This window comes from Typopeltis vanoorti, chromosome 3 (assembly GCF_054136105.1).
Source record: "Typopeltis vanoorti isolate ZY-2024b chromosome 3, IOZ_Tvanoo_1.0, whole genome shotgun sequence".
NCBI lineage: Eukaryota > Metazoa > Arthropoda > Arachnida > Uropygi > Thelyphonidae > Typopeltis > Typopeltis vanoorti.
Window position 1 is genome coordinate 62,782,099 of NC_143551.1, and position 23,102 is coordinate 62,805,200.

The 23,102-nt window shown below is 34.7% G+C and overlaps 1 protein-coding gene across 3 annotated transcripts in view; it reads left to right on the forward strand.

The window, feature by feature from the left end:
- The first annotated feature begins 926 nt into the window (after nucleotides 1–926).
- Nucleotides 927–23,102, forward strand: part of LOC150108202 (telomerase reverse transcriptase-like) — a 432,232-nt gene continuing 410,056 nt past the window's right edge. For all 3 annotated transcript variants that reach the window (XM_090390650.1, XM_090390651.1, XM_090390652.1), the window contains exons 1-5: nucleotides 927–1,001; nucleotides 3,262–3,370; nucleotides 13,458–13,575; nucleotides 14,652–14,714; nucleotides 21,773–21,885. In XM_090390650.1, the coding sequence (XP_090246776.1) occupies nucleotides 989–1,001; nucleotides 3,262–3,370; nucleotides 13,458–13,575; nucleotides 14,652–14,714; nucleotides 21,773–21,885 (416 nt within the window). In that variant the 5' untranslated portion in view covers nucleotides 927–988. The remainder of the gene's footprint in view (nucleotides 1,002–3,261; nucleotides 3,371–13,457; nucleotides 13,576–14,651; nucleotides 14,715–21,772; nucleotides 21,886–23,102) is intronic.

Here is a 23,102-nt window from a genome sequence, read left to right on the forward strand (position 1 = left end):
ATAGGAAGAAGAAGGGGAGGGGGATTTGATTGAGACATATAAGGTGGTCAGGGGTTGTTATCAGGTAGACATGGAAAATATTTTTCATAGAATGGGAGAGGGGGTAAAACAAGATGCCATTGCTGTATAAGGAGGGGGTGTGAAAAGCAGATTCTTTGCATGGAGGGTGGTTGATGAGTGGAATGCATTGCCTGAGTGCGTTGTGGATGTGGACACATTGAATCAATTTAAGACGCCGTTGGATGAGCATTGTATGCAATAGTGAGTACCTCCCACGATGAGTCTCTGACTCCATTGAGGTCAAATGATGATGATGATGATGATGATGATTATGAGCCTGTGTAGCTCAGTGGATGTGGCATTTACACACCACGGCGCTTGGCCGTGGTGTGTAAATGCCAAAAAATGACTCGAAAATGACTCGAAAATGTAAATGACTCGAAACCAAGGAAGACTTGGTTTCGAGTCTAGTCGGCGACTAGAGGAAATTTTTCTAAGCCTTTTTTCGACCGGTTCCCGAGTTAGTCGATCTCTGGCACGGGCAAGCAGGTTTTTCCTCCCGGAAACTCGGGTTTTTCGTCCTGTAAACTCAAGAAAATCGACCGTAGAACCCACATTATTTCAGACATTAAATATATTGTGTTAGGGTTAGGGACCACGAGATGGCGGCATATTTGATCCGTCTCTCCTCACTGAGTACCGCTTAATTAGTGATAGCCTTGGGCCATCTATCTCTGATTGGTACCAGTGGAGATTGAACTGCCCACTCAGTCTCCAAAAGTTAGATAGGGCTAAATGGCCTCGCCTACTCCCCGTATACGGGAATAAAAAGGCGTTAGCTGATTAATAATAATAATAATATAATTTTTGCTTTGTTTAAAACTGATAAATAAATAATAGGTGGCGACAACAGTTAAAGCATTAAAGTGGCGTGGAGTTTAAATATATAACTTGTCATTATGTTTTCATTGAGTTGTGCTGTATTATAATGGATGGGATAGGTAGAATCAAGATCTAATCTTAATCAGATAATGTATTATTAATATTATTATAGTAATGAGTTGCATTTATTATTCAACTTTTAACGTGATTCTACCATTAGAAATGAATTGGTGTTTGCTAGAGTAAATCGAGAGACTACCGGTAGTCTCTTCATTTGCAAAATGTAAATTTCAAGAAGAAAAATATTCATCTATTTGTACATCGTCATCTATAAACAACTATTAATGGGCATTTTACCTTGTCCATAAGCAGTATTTTCTTACCTTATAGTGCAAATGAAATATATTACTAATTTTATTATTACGGACAGCGTACAGAACTCATCGCGGGCGGGCCCTATTTTCTATTATTTAATCCCCCAGTGTAATCTAGAAATATTATTATGTGATACCTCCAGGGAGTCCAAAGACTCATCGAGGGAGAATGTGCCAACACCATCGAACGATTGGTAGCCTTCTAACTACTAACCACGCTCAAACCTGCTTAACTTTTTGCAAGCCATTAGTAGCAGAGGTTCTACCAATCGAGCAACCTTCGCTAATTTGCTTATGGATTCATTTGATTGTAACATATTTATAAAGTTAAAAATACAGAATAAGCAGCTGTGTTTTAGAGCATGTGGGGAAAAAAAGTAACTCAACTTGCTGTATAATCACATACAGATAGGGGGAAAAGTTTGTATTACTTCCCCTCCCATGGATTTGGAGCCTTGATTCACTAACATGACCACCCTCAAAATTACATCATATATATGCAATTTCATCTGTTGATTAGTATATATTCAAAAGTGTGTGCTGTATTTTTAATTTTGTAAAGTTTATGTAAGCACTCTTTGTGTGACAAGCTCCTGCAGAATGCTGTTTCACTGGAATAACATTGCCACACCATAAAAAATGTGTGTGTGTATTCACTTATGTGCATGTACCCTGCTTTGAAACAAGTCAGTGAACAGTCCCATGGCCAAGGTGCATCATGTCATGTAATGAGTCATGTTTGTAGACTGAATTGGAGGAATACGATGCTCCCAATCAGTGCAACTGTGTCCAAGTGAGATGGCTGCTAGAAAGGAATTGATGGAGATTGAAAGAGGTGCTGGGAGTCAGCCGCATGTACTACCTGCAGTGGATGACCAACCACAATCACTGAACATGCAGTAGGGTGCTGCAAAAGATAATATGTAAAAACCACCATTCATTGACCAACACATTGATTGCAGAGTTCCAGGCATCAACTGGAACATGAATCTGCTTGAAAACATTCAGAACCAAGGCTCTCAACATAGGTTTCCATGGTAGGATTGCAATATGTAGCCCCACATTATCCGAACCAACATGTAACATCATCGTCGGTTCTGCAAAGAGTGTTTACAGCGGCACGTCAAGCTTGGAAGAACTATGTTATGGAGTGACAAATCAGGCTACACTCTCTGCCAAGCAGATGAATAGATGTAGAGGGGGGAAATGGACGTCTTTTACCAGAGTTTAACCCAACTATTGGTATGATGATAGTATGGTCCTCTGACTTCTGAACTCCAAGAGGTATCAGAGCATTCTGGACAATTCCCTGCTTCCTACTATCTGGCTATTCTATGAAACTAACCATTGTCTCTTTCAGCAAGACGATGAACTGTGTCATAATGCTGCTGCTGTAACTCTGTGGTTTGTGGACATGAATGTCACCACACCTGACTGGCCTCCACACAGCCCTCATCTCAACCCTATTTGAACATTTGTGGAATGAACTGGAGCATCAAGTGAGGTCAAAGGGTGTCTGCCCTGCAACAGTTCAGGACTTCATTACATGCTACAGGAAGAATGGTCCAAAATTCCCAGTGATCGTTGTCGTACGCTAGTGGAAAGTACGCCATGTAGGATTGCTGCAGTGATTGTAGCAAAAGGAAGTCCTACATCTTATTAAGGTAGGCACCATGGCTGTTTGTTCCTTACACTGTGGTGTCTGTTGACTTCTTTCCAAACAATAAACACACACACATCATTAAATAATGATTTATCTTTCTGTTGAAGAGATCTAAATGAAACAAAATGTCCTTTTAGATACAGACCAGTTCTGTCACATATATGGCTATAAAAATTAGGAACAGGGAAGGATAAAGTGTCTGTATGACTTAAATGTCTCGACATTTAAGTCATATAGATATAGAAGTATAATTTGTGTGCATGTGTGTGAGAGAGAGTCTGCGGAGAATGTTTTTCTTTTGTCATTAATAAAGGTTCTTTTTTTTTTTTTTTTTAATCACAGAAATTCCAAATGCGCTTTCATCATTATATGCCAGAGTAGAACCTCTTCAAAATTTTATAGAAAATTTGGAACCTAATTGTATCAGTACTGCAGTTGGTGAAGATGAAAGGTTTGTAGCATTATATTGTCAGTTTTATATCAGAAATGTTTTATCAATGCATATGACTTCTAATAAATTTTAAACTCACATACATGAGAAACCTGATTGTTATTTATCAGTAGTGAAAAATCCTCAATATGTTGATGATGCTCAGTTAATTAGAACTGAAAAATTAGATTATAAAACTATTCTTTGTGGATAAAATAAAACCACATAGTATGTTAATGGTATATGATGAAATCGAGTAAACAGATTTCATCCAATTAAGAGGTAATTTTGTTGACTTCTGAATAGATATAATGGCATATAGAGCATATCGAGGTAAATGTCTACTGGCTTTACCAACAATAGGGTCAGCACTTCAAACTTAGTAAAAGTTTTCTATAGCTCAGATGTTGTAGCAGTTCCAAATGTGACAGAGACTCACTTGAGAAGAGAGGTAAATAAATTGGAATTTCTTAGGATAGTGCAGAATTATCATGTAAATATCGCTGTAAGATTAGATAGGATATATATATATTATGAGAATGTGCATGGTATTACCTCTGACCAAACTGTTTGTCTCAGTCTAACAAGATCTGAAGGAAGTGTTAAGAGGATAAAATAGTTATGTGACATAAAGGAGATTCCAAGACAGAAGAAGCAAATTATAGATGAATAAGTATCTCAGTAGTGGTGGTTAAGTATTGGAGAAGTTGGTTAAAGACAGAATTCTTAGAGGCAGATGGGAATATGGTAATCTGTAGGTGAGCCACATAGTTTTCAGAAGGATAGAATTTGTCTTGCCTAAGTAATTTATGCACTTCTTTTTTGTAAATAATAATGTGACAATAATGTGAAAATATCTTCAGGACTGAGGTAAGGTGGTACATCCATTGGCAACTCGTAGCAAAGGTGGACCAAGCTCTCATCACTCGTCTCATTATCTCCCATAATGCAAAGCACATCTCCTTTGAGGACTGCATCCTCAGTCCTGAAGATATTTTCAGGTACAAACTTTGTTTGCTTACACTTGGATAAAGGATTAAACTAAATTTATTGAAATGACTATATAATGACAAAAGAATTCCACAGGATACCACATAGAACTCTGTTACATGAATTAAGAGAAAATGAGATAGATATGAAGCTGGTGATATGGAGAAGAAGTTGGTTAATGGATAGATGGGCATCAAGGAGTAGTATATGAGAAATTTAATCCAGGGGAAGTCCATGATTAGTGGAATGCTGCAGGGCTTGAGTCACATCTACTTAATTTTTATTTCAGTAATACATAAAATGACATAAAGAGAAATATCCACTTATTTACTGATGACAGAACTGTTGTAGAGCAATAGTTAATAAGGGCAACGTAGATGATATCTGACGGATGATTTAAACAGAATGATACTATGAACAAAGGATAATGATTGCTATTATAATGTGGCAAAGTATCTCAGAGCACTTTGAAATAAAAAGATTATAATCTGTATACTTCATTGATGGGCACTAGCATAGCACAGAGCAGAAGCAGTGTTGCACAAGTTCTACAGGTCTTTTATTTTAGTGCATATTAGTAATTTTGGTTATCTCTTACTTATTTTAGATTGTAATGTGGAATGTGAAATTTAATACAGCATATTGTTTAGAAATCATTTTTATACATGGAATTGATGCGTACAAGAAAATGGTGGACCAGGCTTTCTTGTTCACCGAGTTTAGCATGATGGATTTTGTGTGATGTAGTGTATGTTCTATGTATTTATTGCTAGAAGTGAATGAGTTGTGATACAAAAGCAAGAATGAAGAGAGAAAAAGAGAGAGAGTTTATCAGAAATTCAGTGCAACAAATGCAAGTCGTGGGGAAAAGGGAGTGATGAATATTAACGAAAGATGGTGAAAGTGTTCTGGTGAGTTCCAAAGTAGTGAGTGATAGTATGCAGATTGAGAGCGTGAAAGAAGTGGCTGAAAGTAATGTGGGTGATGAAGTGACAGTAAGGAGTGATATAACACACATTGCATACTTAACGAGCTGGAGTGACTGGAGAAATGATTGTCGAGTAGTACAGCAGGCAGGAGAATGAAACAAAAAGTGAATTCACATAGTATGAAAGTGCAAGACACTGAAAATCAGAAGAAGGTATTGTATGGAGATTCCATAATAAGAGGTATGCTTCATGAGTGAGTGTGACAAAAGCATGTTTCCAAGGTGCAAAAATCAAGGATGTTAGTGAAGTTGTTAGTTTGCAGAAGGAAGAAGTGAAAGAGATGATTGTTATGGCAGGAACGAATGATTTGAGATGGGAGAAATATGCAATAAAAGAAGCAAAGTTGAAAGAAGCAAAAATGAAGAGTAAGGAAGTAAAAATTGTGTCTGCTGTCTCAATATTGCTATTATTATTATAATCTGAGACCTCCAGGGAGTCAAGGACTCATGAAGGGAGGCAATAAATCATCCAAACCAGCTATCGTACCTTCCCTTAAAGTCATTCGCACTATAGCATCCCTCGCTACCTCTAAGGGCAAATTATTCTATTCACTCGCTGCTCTCTGAGAGAAAAACTTAGCTCTTACCCCTTTCTTGACTGCAAATAAATGTAACTTCCATGAATCCCCCCCCCATGGAAGTTAAATTTATCTCTCCCACCTTCCATATAACAAAAAATTTCATCAGTTGAAATCCTATAACATCTATTCAAAAGTTTATAGACTTCGATCATATCATCCCTCTTTCTCCTGTTAACCAGAGTCTGCAATCCACATACTCGCAATCTGTTCTGAAAATCTAAATCCCATAATCTGGATATAATCTTTGTAACTCTTCTTTGCACACTTTTCACAGCTTCCTTACCCCCTTGGAACCAGAAGACCAAATCTGTGCTGTGCACAGTAATCCAGATGTGGTCTTATCAAAGCCTTATAAAGAGGCAAAATGACTTTATCCTACATGTTAAAGTTCGTTTCAACATCGCAATTATTCTCTGAGTTGTGTTTGCAACTTTTGCTATGTGACCTTTGAACTTTAAATTCTTATCCACCAATACACCAAGATCCCTTGTCTCTTCAGTTTCTTGTAACATAACCCCGCTAATATAATATGCCACTGAACTCTAATCACGACAAAGTGCATAACTTGACACTTACTAACATTAAACTGACAGCCATTTTTGTTTGCTCAAATTTCCAGTCTATTCAAATCATTTTGTAATTGCTGAATATCAGTAGCATCCCTGATTGCCCTGCCTATCTTCGCATCATCAGCAAACAATTGCAAATCTGATGATAGACCCTGCTTGATGTCATTAATGTATAGATTGAACAAGGACTGAACCTGAGATACACCACTGGTTACCTTAAATCTGGCAGATTCACACCCACCGTATACCGCTTTTTGATATCTATCTGTCAACCATATCCTGATCCAAGTCAAGAGATTATATTCCAATCCCATATTCTCCAGTTTATGCAACAGCCTTTAGTGTGGTATGCTATCAAATGCCTTAAAAATCCAACATTATCATAGTGTATCCATTCCCTTTATTCAACTCGGCCGTAACATTATTATAAAATATGAGCAAATTGCTAAAACATGACCTTCCTGTAGTAAACCCATGCTGTTCCTTGCAGAGTATAGCATGTTTGTCTACCCATTTCTCTATGCGAGTTCTTACCAACTTCTTTAAAATCTTCACTACCACACCAGAGATACTGATAAGTTGGTAGTTAGACAGATCAGCTTTTGTACTACCATTGTACAATGGAACTATCATACATTCCTGTGGTATCATTCCTGAGCTGAGACTCAAGTTATACAAACATGTAAAAGGCATAGCCAATTCAGCTGAACATTCCCTTAGCAAATGGGCTGATATTCCATCTGTTCCTATTGACAAATTCTTATCCAGGTTATTCAACAGCTCTTCAACCTCATTTTCATGAACCTCTGTTCATGTAGCACTGTGCACCATGCTGCATACACTTGGTTGATATATCTTAGCAAAGTGAACATTCATTAACTGAATAATCTCATTAGCTTCCGATACTTGAGTACCATCTGCATTCAATAATGTTATTCTTCCACATTCATTCTTTCTTTTGCTTGCAGCATAATGATAAAATTCTTTTGGATTGCCTTTAGCTTGCATGGCAAATTTCTTTTCATACTCTGTTTTAGCTTTCCTCGCAATACTCGTTACTTTTCTGGCCCGAGCTTTATATATTTCGTAACTCCTTTCACTCTTATTTTCCCAATATTCTTTCCACATCATTTTCTTCTTGTGGATCTCTTGCTTAATAAGGTTGCACATCCATTTCACTCCCAACCTATTTATTATACTAGGGATACATTCAGATACTGCCTCATTCAAGCACTTTTTCAAAGATTCCCATGCATTAGTGACATTTTTCCCATTCAATAACTGATACCATGGGACCAAAGATAGTATTCTCCTAAGTTGATCATAATTTCCAGCTTTGTAGTTTCAGCATGTAACCTGTTTTAATCGAAACTGCAATACAATTAGATACTTCCCAAGAAAGTACAGCATAATCACAGTCACTAATTGATGGTAAAATAGCCATATTCTTGACAGAGATCCCTTCTTATGCTATGAGCAAATCCAACACTCTTTGATCTCGAGTTCCTTCTTTCGCATGCTGCTTGAGAAAGTTGTCTTGCAACAATTTAATAAATTCCTCTTTTTTCTTATCATGAGATTTCTCTTCTACCCAATCAATGTTTGGAAAATTAAAGTCACCCATAATGATCATTCGTTTGGTATCTATAAGGCTAAACTTTCTGTTAGCAATGCATTGCTTTATCCCCTGCAACTGAGCCACCAGGTCTATAGCAATACCCCACCATATATTTCATTCTGTTAACCTCCACTTCACATCAGATAGACACAAACTCACCCCTACATGGGACATTGTTTTCTTGTGTTTCTACCCTAACTGGACTTAAGTCATCTGATATCATCAGTAGCACTCCTCCTCCTCTCCTATCTCTTCTGTCATTCCTAAAAATAGTATATCCGTTACACTCGATCCCACTTACCATATCTGATTCTGATAGCCAGGTTTCACTAATGCCAACAAACTTAGGCCACATCGTATTCAATACAGCAATGAACTCAATTCCTTTGTTTCCTTTGTATCTTTTCCCTCCCCAGATATACTTAAAAGGTCCAAACTCAAAGCATATTTTCCAATCCTTTGCAACATACATAGCCATGTTCAAAGGCATTCATATCTTTATCACATTTGCATATCATAGCTGAACTTTTGCACACATTTTTGCAATTCCTCCTTTGGTAATCTAGTTCTACACAGCCTGCGCGTGAAAAATCATTTGCTATCATTGCTCTCATTCTTAACTCATTACTATCATATCTGGGTAGTAATCCTACAATTTTTACTCTCTCACATTTCTTTCTCGTTTCTTCTGACAGACCTTTCATATCTTCTCTCATACTATATTTGTCACCACATAAAATTATTAATACCTACCAAAACTACCATTTGTTTTACTTTTCTTTTTTTGATTTTCAATTACATTTGTCATATTTTTAATTTTCGCTCCCGAGAAACTAGAACTGGTGACTCCCTCGGAAAGTGCAAATTTTAAAATTGAGTCACCATACCATATTACCTTTTTTTTTTCTTAGATATTAACTGACTTACCTTGTTGTTATCAATATTTTGATTACCAAGTTCAGTATTTTTCTGCCTATTCTTGTTCAGATCCTTTTTCTTATCCTGTCTAAGTTTAGTCAAATGTTTTTCCACCTTTTCCAATTCCCTGCTCAATTTTCTAATAATTTCTTTTAATCGAGATATTTCTAATGTTAATGCACCCTCAGATAAATTACCATCATCAGTGCAGCAATATTTTTGTACATCATGACAAACACTCTCCTCAGTAGCAACAACTTCAGCTTTAGGTCACTACCTTGTTACAATGAGTTTTCGGTGCCATTTTTAAGAGTAGTAAAAACTAATAATATTTCTGAAATTTTGTTATGAAATGCTGTAGTACAATAACTACACTAAAAAACTACAATAATATACTAAAAATACACAATTAAATCTAAGAAAATACTTAATAAATCGACAAAAATCACAAATCACAAATGATAGGGCACAGTTGAGAAGAAGGGCCACAAGTCAATGAGAAGATTGTGTAGGAGGAATGGTGTGTAGTTGATTAATGTATGGAGAGAATTTGATGGACAAAAGGACTTATATGTGCCTGACAGACTACATGTAAATGGTTTTGGAATTAAATGATTGAAGAAAGTGTTGTTTAGTGAGATTTTGGAAGTGCAAAACCAGGGAAACTAGAGATATTTGGGAAGGGATGCAATCAAGCATGTCTGGCCATCTCTGTGATAAATGAGCATGTGCACAGAAATAATTATGCAATGCTAAATGCGATTTCACAGGTTTCCGATTTGAATGGCTTGGTAATCACATTGCATAAGGATAACTAGGTACAAGAGGATGTTGAAATGCATGTACACAAATGCCAGAAATATCAGGAATATAATAAAGAGGAGTTTTTTGGCATGGGTCAGCGTGATTTGGCCAAAAATTATAGCCATCAGTAAGATCTGCTTGACAGAAAATTATATAGTTACAGGGATAGAATGTGAAGGCTATTGTATTTTCAGGGAGGATAAACAGAATAGGACAGGAAGTGGGAGTATTGCTGATGATAGCTGAAAATTACACCTAACAAAATTAGAACTTAAAGAGGATTTTAGATCTACATGAGATGGTTCATTTGAGGCAGTCTACTGTGAGATAAAGTCAAGTCGGACAAAATATATTATTAGTTGCTACTATAAACTGGGGATCCACATGTAGATGCCATGTATTGGTAGATTAGCCCATTGTGTGCAGGCCAAACAATTATTATGGCAGTCTTTAACTATTTGGACATAGATTGGAAGGAGACATAGCCAGATGGAAGTGGAATTAATACAGTTACCAAGAGATAGTTACCTGAAACAGCATGTTATAGAGGGGACCAGGGGCTTGAGAGTGTTGGATTTGGTAATATCATCAGAAGATATATCAGTAATCAAGGTGGACATTGCCTCCACTTGGAGAGAGTGACTATGCAGTCTTGTTCTGGGAAATTGTCAAACATGTGGAATTCTTTGTCAAGAAAGGATTTATGTTGCACTATAAAGCTGTAATTATGAGACTTGGTGCAGTGCCATGGCTTGAGAAGCTGTATGGAAAGAATGTCAATAGTACATGGGAAGTGGTCAGAGATTGTTTGAGAGAAGCATTATTACGCTGTATACCTAAGGTCAGTATTGCACTGTAAACCAAGGGCAGATTAAGTGGATGAGTAGAGATTTAAAGCAAGAAAGAGCTGCAAAAAAAATGAAGGGAATATAAAGAAAAATGTGACTAGCATGCTTATGAGCAGCATAAAGTGCAAACAAGAAGAGCGACTAGTATAGTAAGAAAGAAAGACCAAAGCAAATTATGAAAGAAAATTAGCTATGCAGGCTACAGTAAATCCAAAAGAGTTTTTTCATTATGCAGCAAGTAAGAGGGAAAAACTATGGTCAGGATGAATTTAAACAATGCTCATGGTAAGTGAGATGTAAAAGAAATAGTTGAGTTGTTGATGTGACAGAGATGCATATCAAAATCACAACCTGGATGATACATTAACTTCATCAGAGGTAATGCCAATTCTCTTGCACATTCACATAGATGAACAGGACATGTTCAGCTTATTGAAAAATATCAATGTGAACACAGCAGTAGGACTAGATGGCATGTCAGCTTGCATACTACATGAATACTACGTGCAAGAGAATTGGCATTACCGCTGATGAATTGCTCAATCTAAGTCTCAGCTCTGGCACTGTTCAAGGGGGAATGGAAAGAGAGTAAGATAATTCCATTGCATAAAGGTGACTCCAAGATAGAGGTAGCAAACTACAGACCAATAATATACTCGATATATATAATATATCGAGTTGTTAAAGTATTGGAAAAGTTGATCCAGCAATGGGTGAATAAGGGTGGGATAGTTGACAGCATAGCTTCGTAAAGGATCGATCCTATCTTAGTAATTTATTCAAATTTTATAATAAAGTTACAGCAGAATTGGATAGAGGAAATGGCTACACCATGATACTGCTGGACTTTGCAAAGGCATTTGACTGAATATCACATGGAAAATTATTACAAAAGTCAGAGCAAATGGATGTGAAATTGGTAGAATGGATCAGGGATGATTGACAGATAGACATATTTTTTAATCCATTTAGTATTTTGATTCATAGTATTTTCCTTACATTACTGTGAGGCATTTTCAAGGATATGATAACAAAGGTAAACAAACAAAACTTTGCTTTGTTTATTTTTATATTTTGTGTAGCTTTCCTTGTTAACAAAACATTTAATTCTTTACCTGTTGTGTTATGATAAAGCATTCAAAAAATGTCATAATCACTGTTTGAGCTCATGAGGAATTTTATTCCCAGTGATTGATCCAAAGAATTGCAATAAGAGAAATAACTACTCATGGGTGCATCATTTTCATGTTTCTTTATTCCCTACAGTAAGGTATCAGAGATGTTTACTGTGTAACTTTGGAAGGGGGATTTTTATCCGTCATTTTTATGATGGATTATTATTTCATCATAAAAATTATGGAAACAACTACCATGTTAGAGTAAAAACTTCATTTTAATATAAACCAAAATAATCACTCAAAGGTTCACATGAAGGTCATCATCTGCAGTATACACATATATACAAAGAAACAAGCTGCATCACAATACAGTAAACCCTCGATTTTATGGATCTTGATTTAACTGATAAATTTCTGGTCCATATGTCACATGTAAAAATTAACACCCTGTTAATTTTAAAATGCTTTTAACCAAGATTTTCTTATAATTAAATTAACAGATTATTTTTTATTATTAATTTCCTGTTATTTTTAACAAATTTTGGCAAATAGGCCATCACATGTTGGAAAAACACTATAGTAATTTAGCTGACATAAATGAGTCACCGCTCATAAAACATGTTTGGCGAATGATTAGCATGTGATCACACCAATGGCGCTGTAATTGATTCTTTTGTCACATGGTGTGACTTTCTGCGGAAGTTTTAACATGTGCCGGCCGATGTTCTGACGTGTGCTAAGCCACGCCCAGTACTGTGCATTTGTTTACTCACGGTGAATGGTTTATGTACGTACACATTTTATAGACCTATTCAATATAAATTTAAAATTAGATATGTATGAATGGTAAAACACATCTTTATAACTCTAACCTTAAAATATGGACAAATGGAAAAGAGTTAATTTAACGTTAAATCAAAAATTAGAAGTCATACAAAAGTTGGATTCAGGAGTGTCTGTGAAATTAAACTTCACATATAGAAATACATATAGAAAACTTTTCTGTGAAATTAAACTTTTCCTTAGTCCATTATATCGAGGTTTTACTGTATACATATGCTAAAGTTACATCGATTTGATCGACATTTAAAACTATTGGTCTGACCACTGGTGAAAAAAAAAAAAAAAAACTTGCTACATCAACGCAAGAGTCCTGTTATAAACATCGAGTGATTATTTTGGTTTATATTAAACTGAAGTTTTACTCTGACACGGTAGCTGTTTCCATACTTTTTACGATGAATTCTGATCAATCACTGTGTAACTTATGCTTAACATATGTAACATATGCTTAAGCATGAAAGAATCGGGTTATTATTATTATGTGACACCTCCAGGGAGTGTAAGGACTCATCGTGGGAGGGCACTCAGAATATCTTATATATCAAAAATTGAATGTTACATTTCTATATAAATTCAGCTTGTACCAAACAAATAATTTTATACATCTAAAAGAGAGATCATTATTTAAGACTGGAATTTTTTCCAAAGACTGCATATTAAACATTGCATATTATTAACATTATTCAGAAAATTACAACTGATATAGAAATTTGAATATTTATCTAAATTTTATATCATTTTGTGTTAATTTATTTAAAAAATTTTATTTTATGTAATGTCATGAATTTTTTTGCTTTAGATCATTTTATTATTTGTAATTTATATTTACAGATTTAGAAAATTTATACAGCAAACACTTGTTGCTGTGGATGCAACTTACCAGCGTATAGACAAATTTCAGATTGATCATGTTCTTTCATTTGATGAACTGCTTTGCAAAGCTCAGAAGGTATATAGTAAGCTGCTTGTGCCCATATTTTTCAAATATTTTGAAAGTGATTCAATTTTAATTTTTACCAATTTGAAATTTAGCATGAAAATACTTAAAACACTTGGATGTTAGACATTCGTTTTAATCCATAATTAGGCATTTCTGTTGTACTTAGATTACCATAGTACTGCACAACAAAGTATTCCATTGATATATTTTTTCATTAATCACTAAAGTACTCATCAATTAAAGATCAAAGTGGAATAGCAGAAAACTCATCTCCCATGCAAATGGAAGTCATGCCTTCTGGTCCCTTGCAAAGGCTATGTGATGAAATCTGCTCACCTGCACTTTCACATTCTCTCTCTCTCTCTCTCTCTCTCTCCCCCCCCCCCCCCATTCCAGATGGCACCACTGTTACAGCAGCAAATGCCTGGCATCACTCTTTTCCTCCAATTCTTGCATAGATGACCAAGGCAAATCACCTCTTGCTATATCGGTGGATTTTCAGCAAAAAAAGACAACAGAAGAATAATAACTAACTTAAACACTAAAAAGTCTTCCAGTCCTGATGGGAATCTCTCCAGTTGGACTCAGATACTGTGCTCCAGAGCTAACACCAGTTCTTTATCATTTCTACAATTGTCTGTACTCAACTGGCACTAATCCCAACATATGGAAGCAAGCATATATCCAAACAAGCGCTATTAATATAGAAATTAAAGAGTAATGTTTAAGAACAGAATTTGTGGCATTTTAGTAAGTTTTTACTCTGATACTGGTCTCTACAACATTGCATTCTGATGCCAACTAGAAAGGCACTTTCTCATCCAGATCACTGCTTTCATATATATGTCTCAGAGAAAATTTATTTCTTAAATTTGTCCCTTTTTTAATATTAGCTTATTACAGTAACTTTCCATTCATGTGTTTTTCTGTTGGATGCTGAAATAGGAGATATCACACTGTGCATTTGTTGAATTTTACAACACTTGTTCATGTTTATTTATATCTTTATTAATAATCATTCTTTTACAGTTTAGAATCAGTTAAAAATCAGTTTGTTTCATATCTTTGTTTGTTATTCCTAACAGGTTCTTTATCAGCGTCACAATTACAAATGGAAATCAACTCTTCTTACTATGGGATCCAGGCCTGTATGCTATTATTATTTACTTAATATTTTTTTATTTGACCACTTTAGTTTAAATTCTTGTTTATAATGTAATTTTGTAACTATTCTGCAAAACAATTAACCTTCCCAAGTAGAAAAGAAGGTGATAATCATGTAATCTTGTTATCTTTTTTTTTTTTTTGCTTAGCCCTGCCACATCCAGGGAACTTTATTATGTAATTCAAATTACATAATAAAGTTCCTTTCAATGCAAACAGGATTTGAACCTGCGTTATATTTTGTAATTGATGCATGACAAAATTACTTACAAGTTTATAAAAATAAACTTGTAAGTAATTTTGTCATGTAGTAAATACAGTAATCTCTCTGTTTATCCAACCACAGCAAGAGTGCAGTTTTTGGGTTGGATAAATGCAAGTATAATAATTATATGACCCTAAACCTGAAATTACTTGGCATCCTAAAGGTCTGTTCATATGAAGGTCAGACAATTGAGAAATCACTGTATATAAATTTAAAAAAAAAAAAAAATTAGCTTATATAAAATTTATATTTCTTAAATTTATAAAAGTGTATAAATTAATGTTATCAATGATGTAGTTGGTTTAAAGATTTGGTTTTAGAAAAAAGGAAAAAATTACAGTTTAATTAGAAGTTCCTTTGGTTAATGTTTTCATACAAACCAAATGTTTTTATCTAAGGCTGTTTTTGAACTATTACAATTGAAATATTTATCTAGAGTTGAATGATGTGTATATTTTGTATATTCTAGTTTTTAGAATCCTTCATGAAATAAAGCTGTTAAAAATTATTTAGGATGTGTTGACTTTTGCAGCATCTTTTGAGCCAATAACTATAGCCCATATAAAATAGATAAAATATTACATGCACACTCCATTCCTCCTGCACTCAACACACAGGATCACAGCAAAACCATTCCATATGTTAAGGGTACATCAGAAAAATAGCCAAATTCTTTGAAAATATGATCTCCATACCACTTTCAAACTTTTTGTTTAACTAGCTGCTTTTATACATTGACTACATCCTCCTGAACATCCAGTGTGTATAAAGTTCCTTGTGCCCACAAGTTAGTCTACTTTGGACAGACTGGTAGATTAGTTAACATATGCCTTGAAGAACATAAAAATTACATCCAAGATCATCTGTATGGTAAGTCAGGATTGGCAGACCATGCTCTGGATACTTCTTCATGTAGGATCAGATGGAGAAAAACATGTTTATTACATAGAAATCATTACAGGTCTGAGAGACTATTCTTAGAATTAGCATCAGCTATGAAACACTCTTCCAACTTCAACAAGTATAGTTGTGTTAATTTACCAAAGATATGGGAGACTATCATTTTAAGACCTAATAGCTGGTCTTCTCTGAATTAACCTTGTAGTTATCTGACCTATAGAGGGTGCCACATAAGGTCATTAGGTGTTAGTTACAATTTAAATTGTTTCTAAAATTACTTGGTTTAGTGCAGTGTGCTTGTCACAGTTTCATTGTGCTCTAATGATGCTCAGTAGAAAACCAGCAAAATATTAGTGAGTTTAATAAATGTGTTTTTCCTCATGGTGTTAGTTATACCATTAAGCTTTATTATTGATGTATTCACATATTTTATTGATACTTTTATGCCTTGAGAAATTAAATTCTTGCATTCAGGGATGAAAAACTTATTTGAATTTTAGGAGTCTCTCAATGAACAAGCTGGTATCTATCTTGACCCATCTAAAATTTGATGAAATTTATTACTTAAGGGGTACTTAAGGGTCAAAGCTGTATAACTGAGAGGAGACCTCCACATAGCCTTTAAAGGAATGCGGATAACCAACCAGGGCTTCTGACCTAATGTCCCATCCTCACCTTCTCGTGGTGCACCCTGTTAGGTATCTACCTGGATCTTGAACGAACAAGGATGGGCTGGCAGTTTGCGATTTAGCCGACCAAATTGTTATTCTTATTGGCTTAAACCAAATTACAAAATGATGGTACAACATGACAAAATTTCATGCTGGCTGGCACGTCCCCGGTTAAACAAGGCCCCCCGTTGTTTTCACCAGGGAACCAGGGAGAACATCGAAAAGTCTACTACTGGAACAAATCTGAAAAAACACCCCAACTCAACATCACCAGAGTTAAAGATCGGTACTATCAACATAAGAAGCCTGAATGGCAAAGAAATGGAGTTAGCTGAGGAATTAGATAAGTACCAGATCAACATAATAGTGGTGACTGAAACAAAAAAGACAAAAGCTAGTGAGATCTTTCTAAGCAATAAATACAAAATGTTATATTCAGGCAATGACAATCAAGGAAAAGAAGGAGTAGCCATTGTATTCAACACTAAATACGAGGTTAATCTTCTTGAATGGCAGGCAGTCTCAAGTACAGTGATGTGGGCAAATATCAGAATGGGGAACTGGACAATGAGACTTATTTATGCCTGTGGTCCCACAGAAGGTTCTACTAAGGTAGAAGAGAAGGAATTTTTTGAGGATTTAGAAAAAGCATCTGACACAATGAAAAAGGAAAAGTTGGTCCTTGTTGGGAATCTAAATAGCAGAGTAGGAAATGATTGTCAGACATACAAAAATATATTGGGAAAATTTGGAGAAAAGAGCAAAGCTAATAACAATTGCAAATATTTGTTGGATTTTGCTCAGGACATTGACTGCTTAATAATAACACCATGTTCCAACATAAAAATGTGCACAAATTCACATGGAGTGAAGAGGTAAGAAATAAGAAAAGTCTCATTGACTATGTTATTGTTGATAGTGATGTTTTCTTCCTGATGCAGGACACCAGAGTGTACAGAGGATTTGAAATTGGAAGTGATCACTATTTAGTCTTGAGCAGGATAAAATTGAATTTCATATTGAAAAGAATAACATGTAAGAAAGTTTTAAAGCGAATTAAAGTTGAGCAGCTATCAGTATTGAACTGTAGACTAAAATATACAAAGATTATTGAAGAAAAAATGAAAGATTTTGTGAACAGGAACCAAACTTTAGAGACTCAGTGGCAAGCCTTGAAGAAAACCTTGATTGATTCAGCCAGAGAGAGGCATGTGGCGAGGTTGTCTGCAAGGATAAAAAAATCAGGACTCCTTGATGGACGCAGGAAGTTAAAGAGGCAGTGAAGGAAAAGAAGAAAGCATATCAAAAGTTCCTGGCAAATAAGTCAGCTTGCGCTCTTAGAGAATACAGAGACAAATGTAAGAAAGTTAAACACTGGGTAAAACTAGCTAAACAAAAGTCATGGGAGGACTTTGGCAAGAATATAGAAAATAAATATCAAGAATGTGGCAAAATATTCTGGAGGTTGTCGAAGAAGCTTAGAAATGGAGAAAAGAGTACTGTAAAAGGAGTTAGAGATGATAAAGGTGACATGAAAACGGAAGAAAAAGATATCCTTGAAGTATGGAGTAATTACTTCGAAAAATTGCTAAATGAAACGAGCAGTGATAGCACAGTGGTAAAAAGCACTCAGTAGGCATACATATCATCAGTCAGGAATACATATCCATACTTGTAGAAAAAACCGTTAAAGGCTTGAAATGTGGAAAGTCAGCAGGAATAGATGATATTCGACCAGAAATGCTGAAGTATGAAGGTATAAAAGTCCTACAGTGGCTGCACTGCATAGTTCAGACGAATTCCCGATGATTGGAGTAGAGCTCTCATACTACCCATATATAAAAAGGGAAATAAAACTGAATGTGAGAATTACAGAGGTATTTCCCTACTGAGTGTTCCTGATAAGATATATGCAAGTATTCTTGAGAAGAATTGTAGAAGAAAAGCTTGGTGAAGAACAAGCTGGATTCCAGCCAAATAGAGGCTGTCAGGATTAGATCTTCACATTATGACAAATAGTGAAGAAATCATGGGAATATAACAAAGAACTCTGAGTTTTGTAGATTTGGAAAAGACATAAGATAAGATGTCAAGAGAGAAGATCTTCAATACGCTACAGTTTTATGGTGTCAATGGGACATTATATCAAGCAATACTTAGTCTTTATTTGAGTTGTAAGTCAGCAGTTAGAATTGAAGGAAGTACAGGAAGATGGTTTAATGTTGAATCTGGTGTGAGACAAGGATGTACATTATCCCCTCTGTTATTCATTATCTATATGGATCACATTATGAAGGAAAGTGGTATTAAACATGATATCAAAATTGGAGATGTTAATGTCAGCTCTTTGCTTTATGCGGACGATGTTATACTTATTAATAAATCCGCTACGAGTCTGCAAGATTCCTTGACTAAATTGAATAATTGTTGTAATAGATATGGTATGAAAGTCAGCGATAAAAAGACAAAGACAATGAAAATAGGCAGAATCGTTGAAAATGTCAACTGCATTGTGAACGTAGAACCTGTGGAACGAGTAAAACATTTCAGCTACTTAGGTACGATTTTTAGTGAAGATGGTAAATTAAATATAGAAATAGACAACAGAATCATTAAAGCTGGTATAGTAGGAAGTCAATTGAATAAATTCATATGGAATAAGAGAGAAATTAGTCAGAACACTAAATTATCTGTATACAAGACAGTGTTCAAACCAGTTTTAACTTATGGATCTGAGAGCTGGGTCAGAAGTAAAACACTTGACCAAAGACTAGAGACCACAGATATGAGTATCCTGCTGAATTCAGAATGGGTGAGGAAAGATTATTAAAACAAGTGTTCTCTGCCAAGTTGGCAGGAAAACGACCCAAAGGAAGACCAAGATATAGTGGATTGATACGGTACAAAGTGCCTTAGACGACAGAAATATAAGTTCTGATAATATTGGAGTCTTGACAAGTAACAGACCAATCTGGAGGAAAATTGTAGATAGGAAGTTAGTAATGATGTAAATTTTTCTTGTAGTACTATCATATCCTGTACACCTCTTGAGGGTACATGGCAGGAATTTGATGATGATGATGAAATTTATTACGAGAAATGTTTTAATGCACTCATTTGTCACGCTCAGTCCACAAAAATATAGTGCATGTGCCATATCTTTTTAAGATATGATGCATGTGTGCATGCTGAGATGGGAGGTATTTTTACATACTCTTTCACACTCTCCAAGTGGATTAACTCCTAATTTCAAAATAAAAAGAAAATACTAAAACTAAAGTCCCAATTAACCTAGCACCCAAATTTGCATTTCAGAATATCATATAAACACCTTATATTCCAAAAGAACAGAACCCATTAAGAGATGAGTCTTAAAATACTTGATAACCAAAATAAAAATCTTTAATTTACAAAAAAAAAAAAAAAAGCACAAATATATATATACATTAAATGAACAAAACTTAACTATGCAAATCCAGCACTTTCTATAGAGAACCTAGATAGTTACAGGAAAAACTATAGCTATCCAGGTTCCCTTCAGTTTTCATAAGCTAACAGTTATTATCCTATGTGGATAAATCTGAAAATTCAGTCTCTGCTTCCTACAGAACTTTCTTAAATTCACACAGGAAAAAGTCTAGCATAGAACCATGCTGTCTATATGTCAGCAACATAAGTCAATTCTTCTTTCATCCTAAATTATGAAACAGTAAGGAAAAATTATCTTGTCTTCATCCAAGACACTTCTATAACTTCACTTTCTGAATAAAAGTAATAGCAAGCTCCATTTAACAAGTACTAAAACCATATCAATAGTTTTATCACTTTAGAACAACTTTCCCTTCTGTATGAAAGCTTCTGTTACAATTCGAAAGCAATATGAAAGCTTCTTCAGAAGCTTTCATATAGAAATTTTAATTTCAACTAAAACTATATCAACAAATTCAATACCTTTTAAGACTGACAATCCTAAATAAACTTTAGTGTCCCATTTCTATATGAACTGGAGAGCAATAAAGTTCCTTTCAGCTTTAACTGAATTAATTCCTATGCAGATTAATTACTACTATAACTTTACTTATCTCTTTATGCAGGGATATCCTCTCTCTCTGTCTAACATTTCTGACACTTCTAGTTTCTGTTCAGTCTTCATATATTGAAGACAGAGAAACTCCACAATTTTTCTCATGCTGTGTTCCTTTCCTACTTCCTAACAGCTGAATGCTTAGCAATACTCAGTATCATCTTTTTGCTTCCACACATGCTTGGAAATGCAACTCAGCAACTTCTGCTCCAGTCCATTGTTGCATGCCATCATTACTGCTTTCAGCGCTGTACTTGAAAATGACAATAAAGCTCTCTTTATGGTGAAGGAAATATGTAAGTATAATTTCAAAATGAAAGTAATGGAAATTATAACTTCATTTCAGTCTTTCATGCACGGAAATAAGCTTGCTTAATTATTTCCAATAATACAGCAGTAACTTTTGCTTCTCTTGTCAGTGGCAACATAATGAATTGTCTTGATGCAAACAGTACCAACATTTCAACACTTAACTCATACAGAATTATACTCTAATATTTCTCCTAAATAAATTATTTCATATCTAAGCAAGACTTCAGTAGTCAAAGATAAAATCAACATTTCAAAATGTCTTGCTATGACATGCAAAAAAGAAGCAACCATTTAATTAATAACTTTACCTTATTACTAACTTCTTGACTTTATTTTTAATTTGTGGAATATCTGAATTTTAATACAGATATCCTACACATGTACTGTATACATTGTGAGTGGTTAAGTTTTCAGCCATTCTCCTCTCCCCCATTAATTATAATTAATTGTAGAAAGTTTTTTTGTCACTTGGTTATAGATTAAATTAAAAATGCCAAGAAATTATATTCTTGTTTAATCTTTTATCCAAGTGTTGTGAAGTTTCTTCACAACTAGGCTGCTTGTATATAGTGGCTAATGACTTCATGTTTAATTTAATTAAATTATAATTAATTGGAGGAAAATTAAAATTCTGTTTAAAATATTATAGATGTGATTTGATATGTATAATTATGTTATGAATGTACTTAATAAAAATGGATATTTTAACATTGATTTAAAACTTATTTTAAGCATCTTATCTTGCATCACCATTATTGTTATACACCTTTATTATATACTGTTTTTCTTTTTATATATATATTTTTTTAGTCTTGGCTTGAAGACTGTTATCACCGCTTTCACCATCCAACATTGCAAAATCTGGTTAAACATGAAAGCATTAAATACATCAGCAGCAAGAAGTTTAAAGAGCTCCATTACTTGTATGCAAATATCTATAAATAAGTATTTTGCAGCTAAATTAAAAAGTAAAAATAAATTATAAATATATAGGCAATACATTATCATTCTCATTCCTGATGTGCACCCAAGGGTGCACATCAGGAATGTTGTATGTTCTATTATCAGGAATGTTGTAGTTGTATGTTCTATTATCAAGACATAATAGAACATACAACTACATGCTGAAGTGTGCTTCTATTATTCTCTTGCTGTCAACAATTTTCTTCTGAATTAATGTTATTTGCTTTTCAGGTCTTCATTGTTGTCAATCTTACATTTTGTAAGGCTTTACTAACTGCTTTCTTCCACCTAGTCTTGGTGCAGCCCAGTTGCTATCAACATTGAATTTGGTTTAAAATGGATTTGAATCTCATCTAGGATATGAAGAACTATTATAAGGAGCTCTTCAAGTGAAGATGAACTGGTTTCATTTGGTAGCAGGATTTTAGTTTTTCCTCATGGAAATTTGGGTTTTTCATGCCAGAAAACAAGTAAACCACTCAGAAAGATGCATGCAATTAACAGACAATACACTGGCCTTATAATCTTAGTTGCATTATCAAATTCATGATACACACTCTCAGGGGATGTACATGATATTTATAATAGTATTACATGAAAAGTTTACATCATTACCGACTTCCTATGAGCAGTTTTCCTTCAAATTAATCTCTTATCTCTAAGGTCCCCAGTATTATCAAATCTTGTATTTCAGTCTTCTAATGGAATCACTTAAGGTCAACATTGGATAAGGAAGATACCTCTGCATGATCTTTTAAGGAATGAGAACCAACCAGGGCTTCTAATCTAATGTCCAATCTCACCTGGCAATGTGCCCCCAATAGTATCTTGAATTTGATACTGAATGGATAGGGATGGGCTGGCAATTTAGGATTTAGCCAATAAATTGAATTTTTATTGGCTTAAACCAAAATGAAATGATGGTACAACGTGATAGAATCTTAGTTGATTTGGCTGTAATTCCAATAACTACTACTTAATTTTTAGACATCTTCTGGGTCTTTTTCCCATCATCTAGGTGTCAAATACCTGTTTTGCTTGCCTTTTCTCTTTCGTTCTGTTTAATGATCATACTGTCTTAGATTAGTTTTGCTCCTACATTCATGAACATTAACAATATGTTCCTTTCTGATATATTCATTTCTAATGCAATTCTGCAATTGATACTATCTGTTTC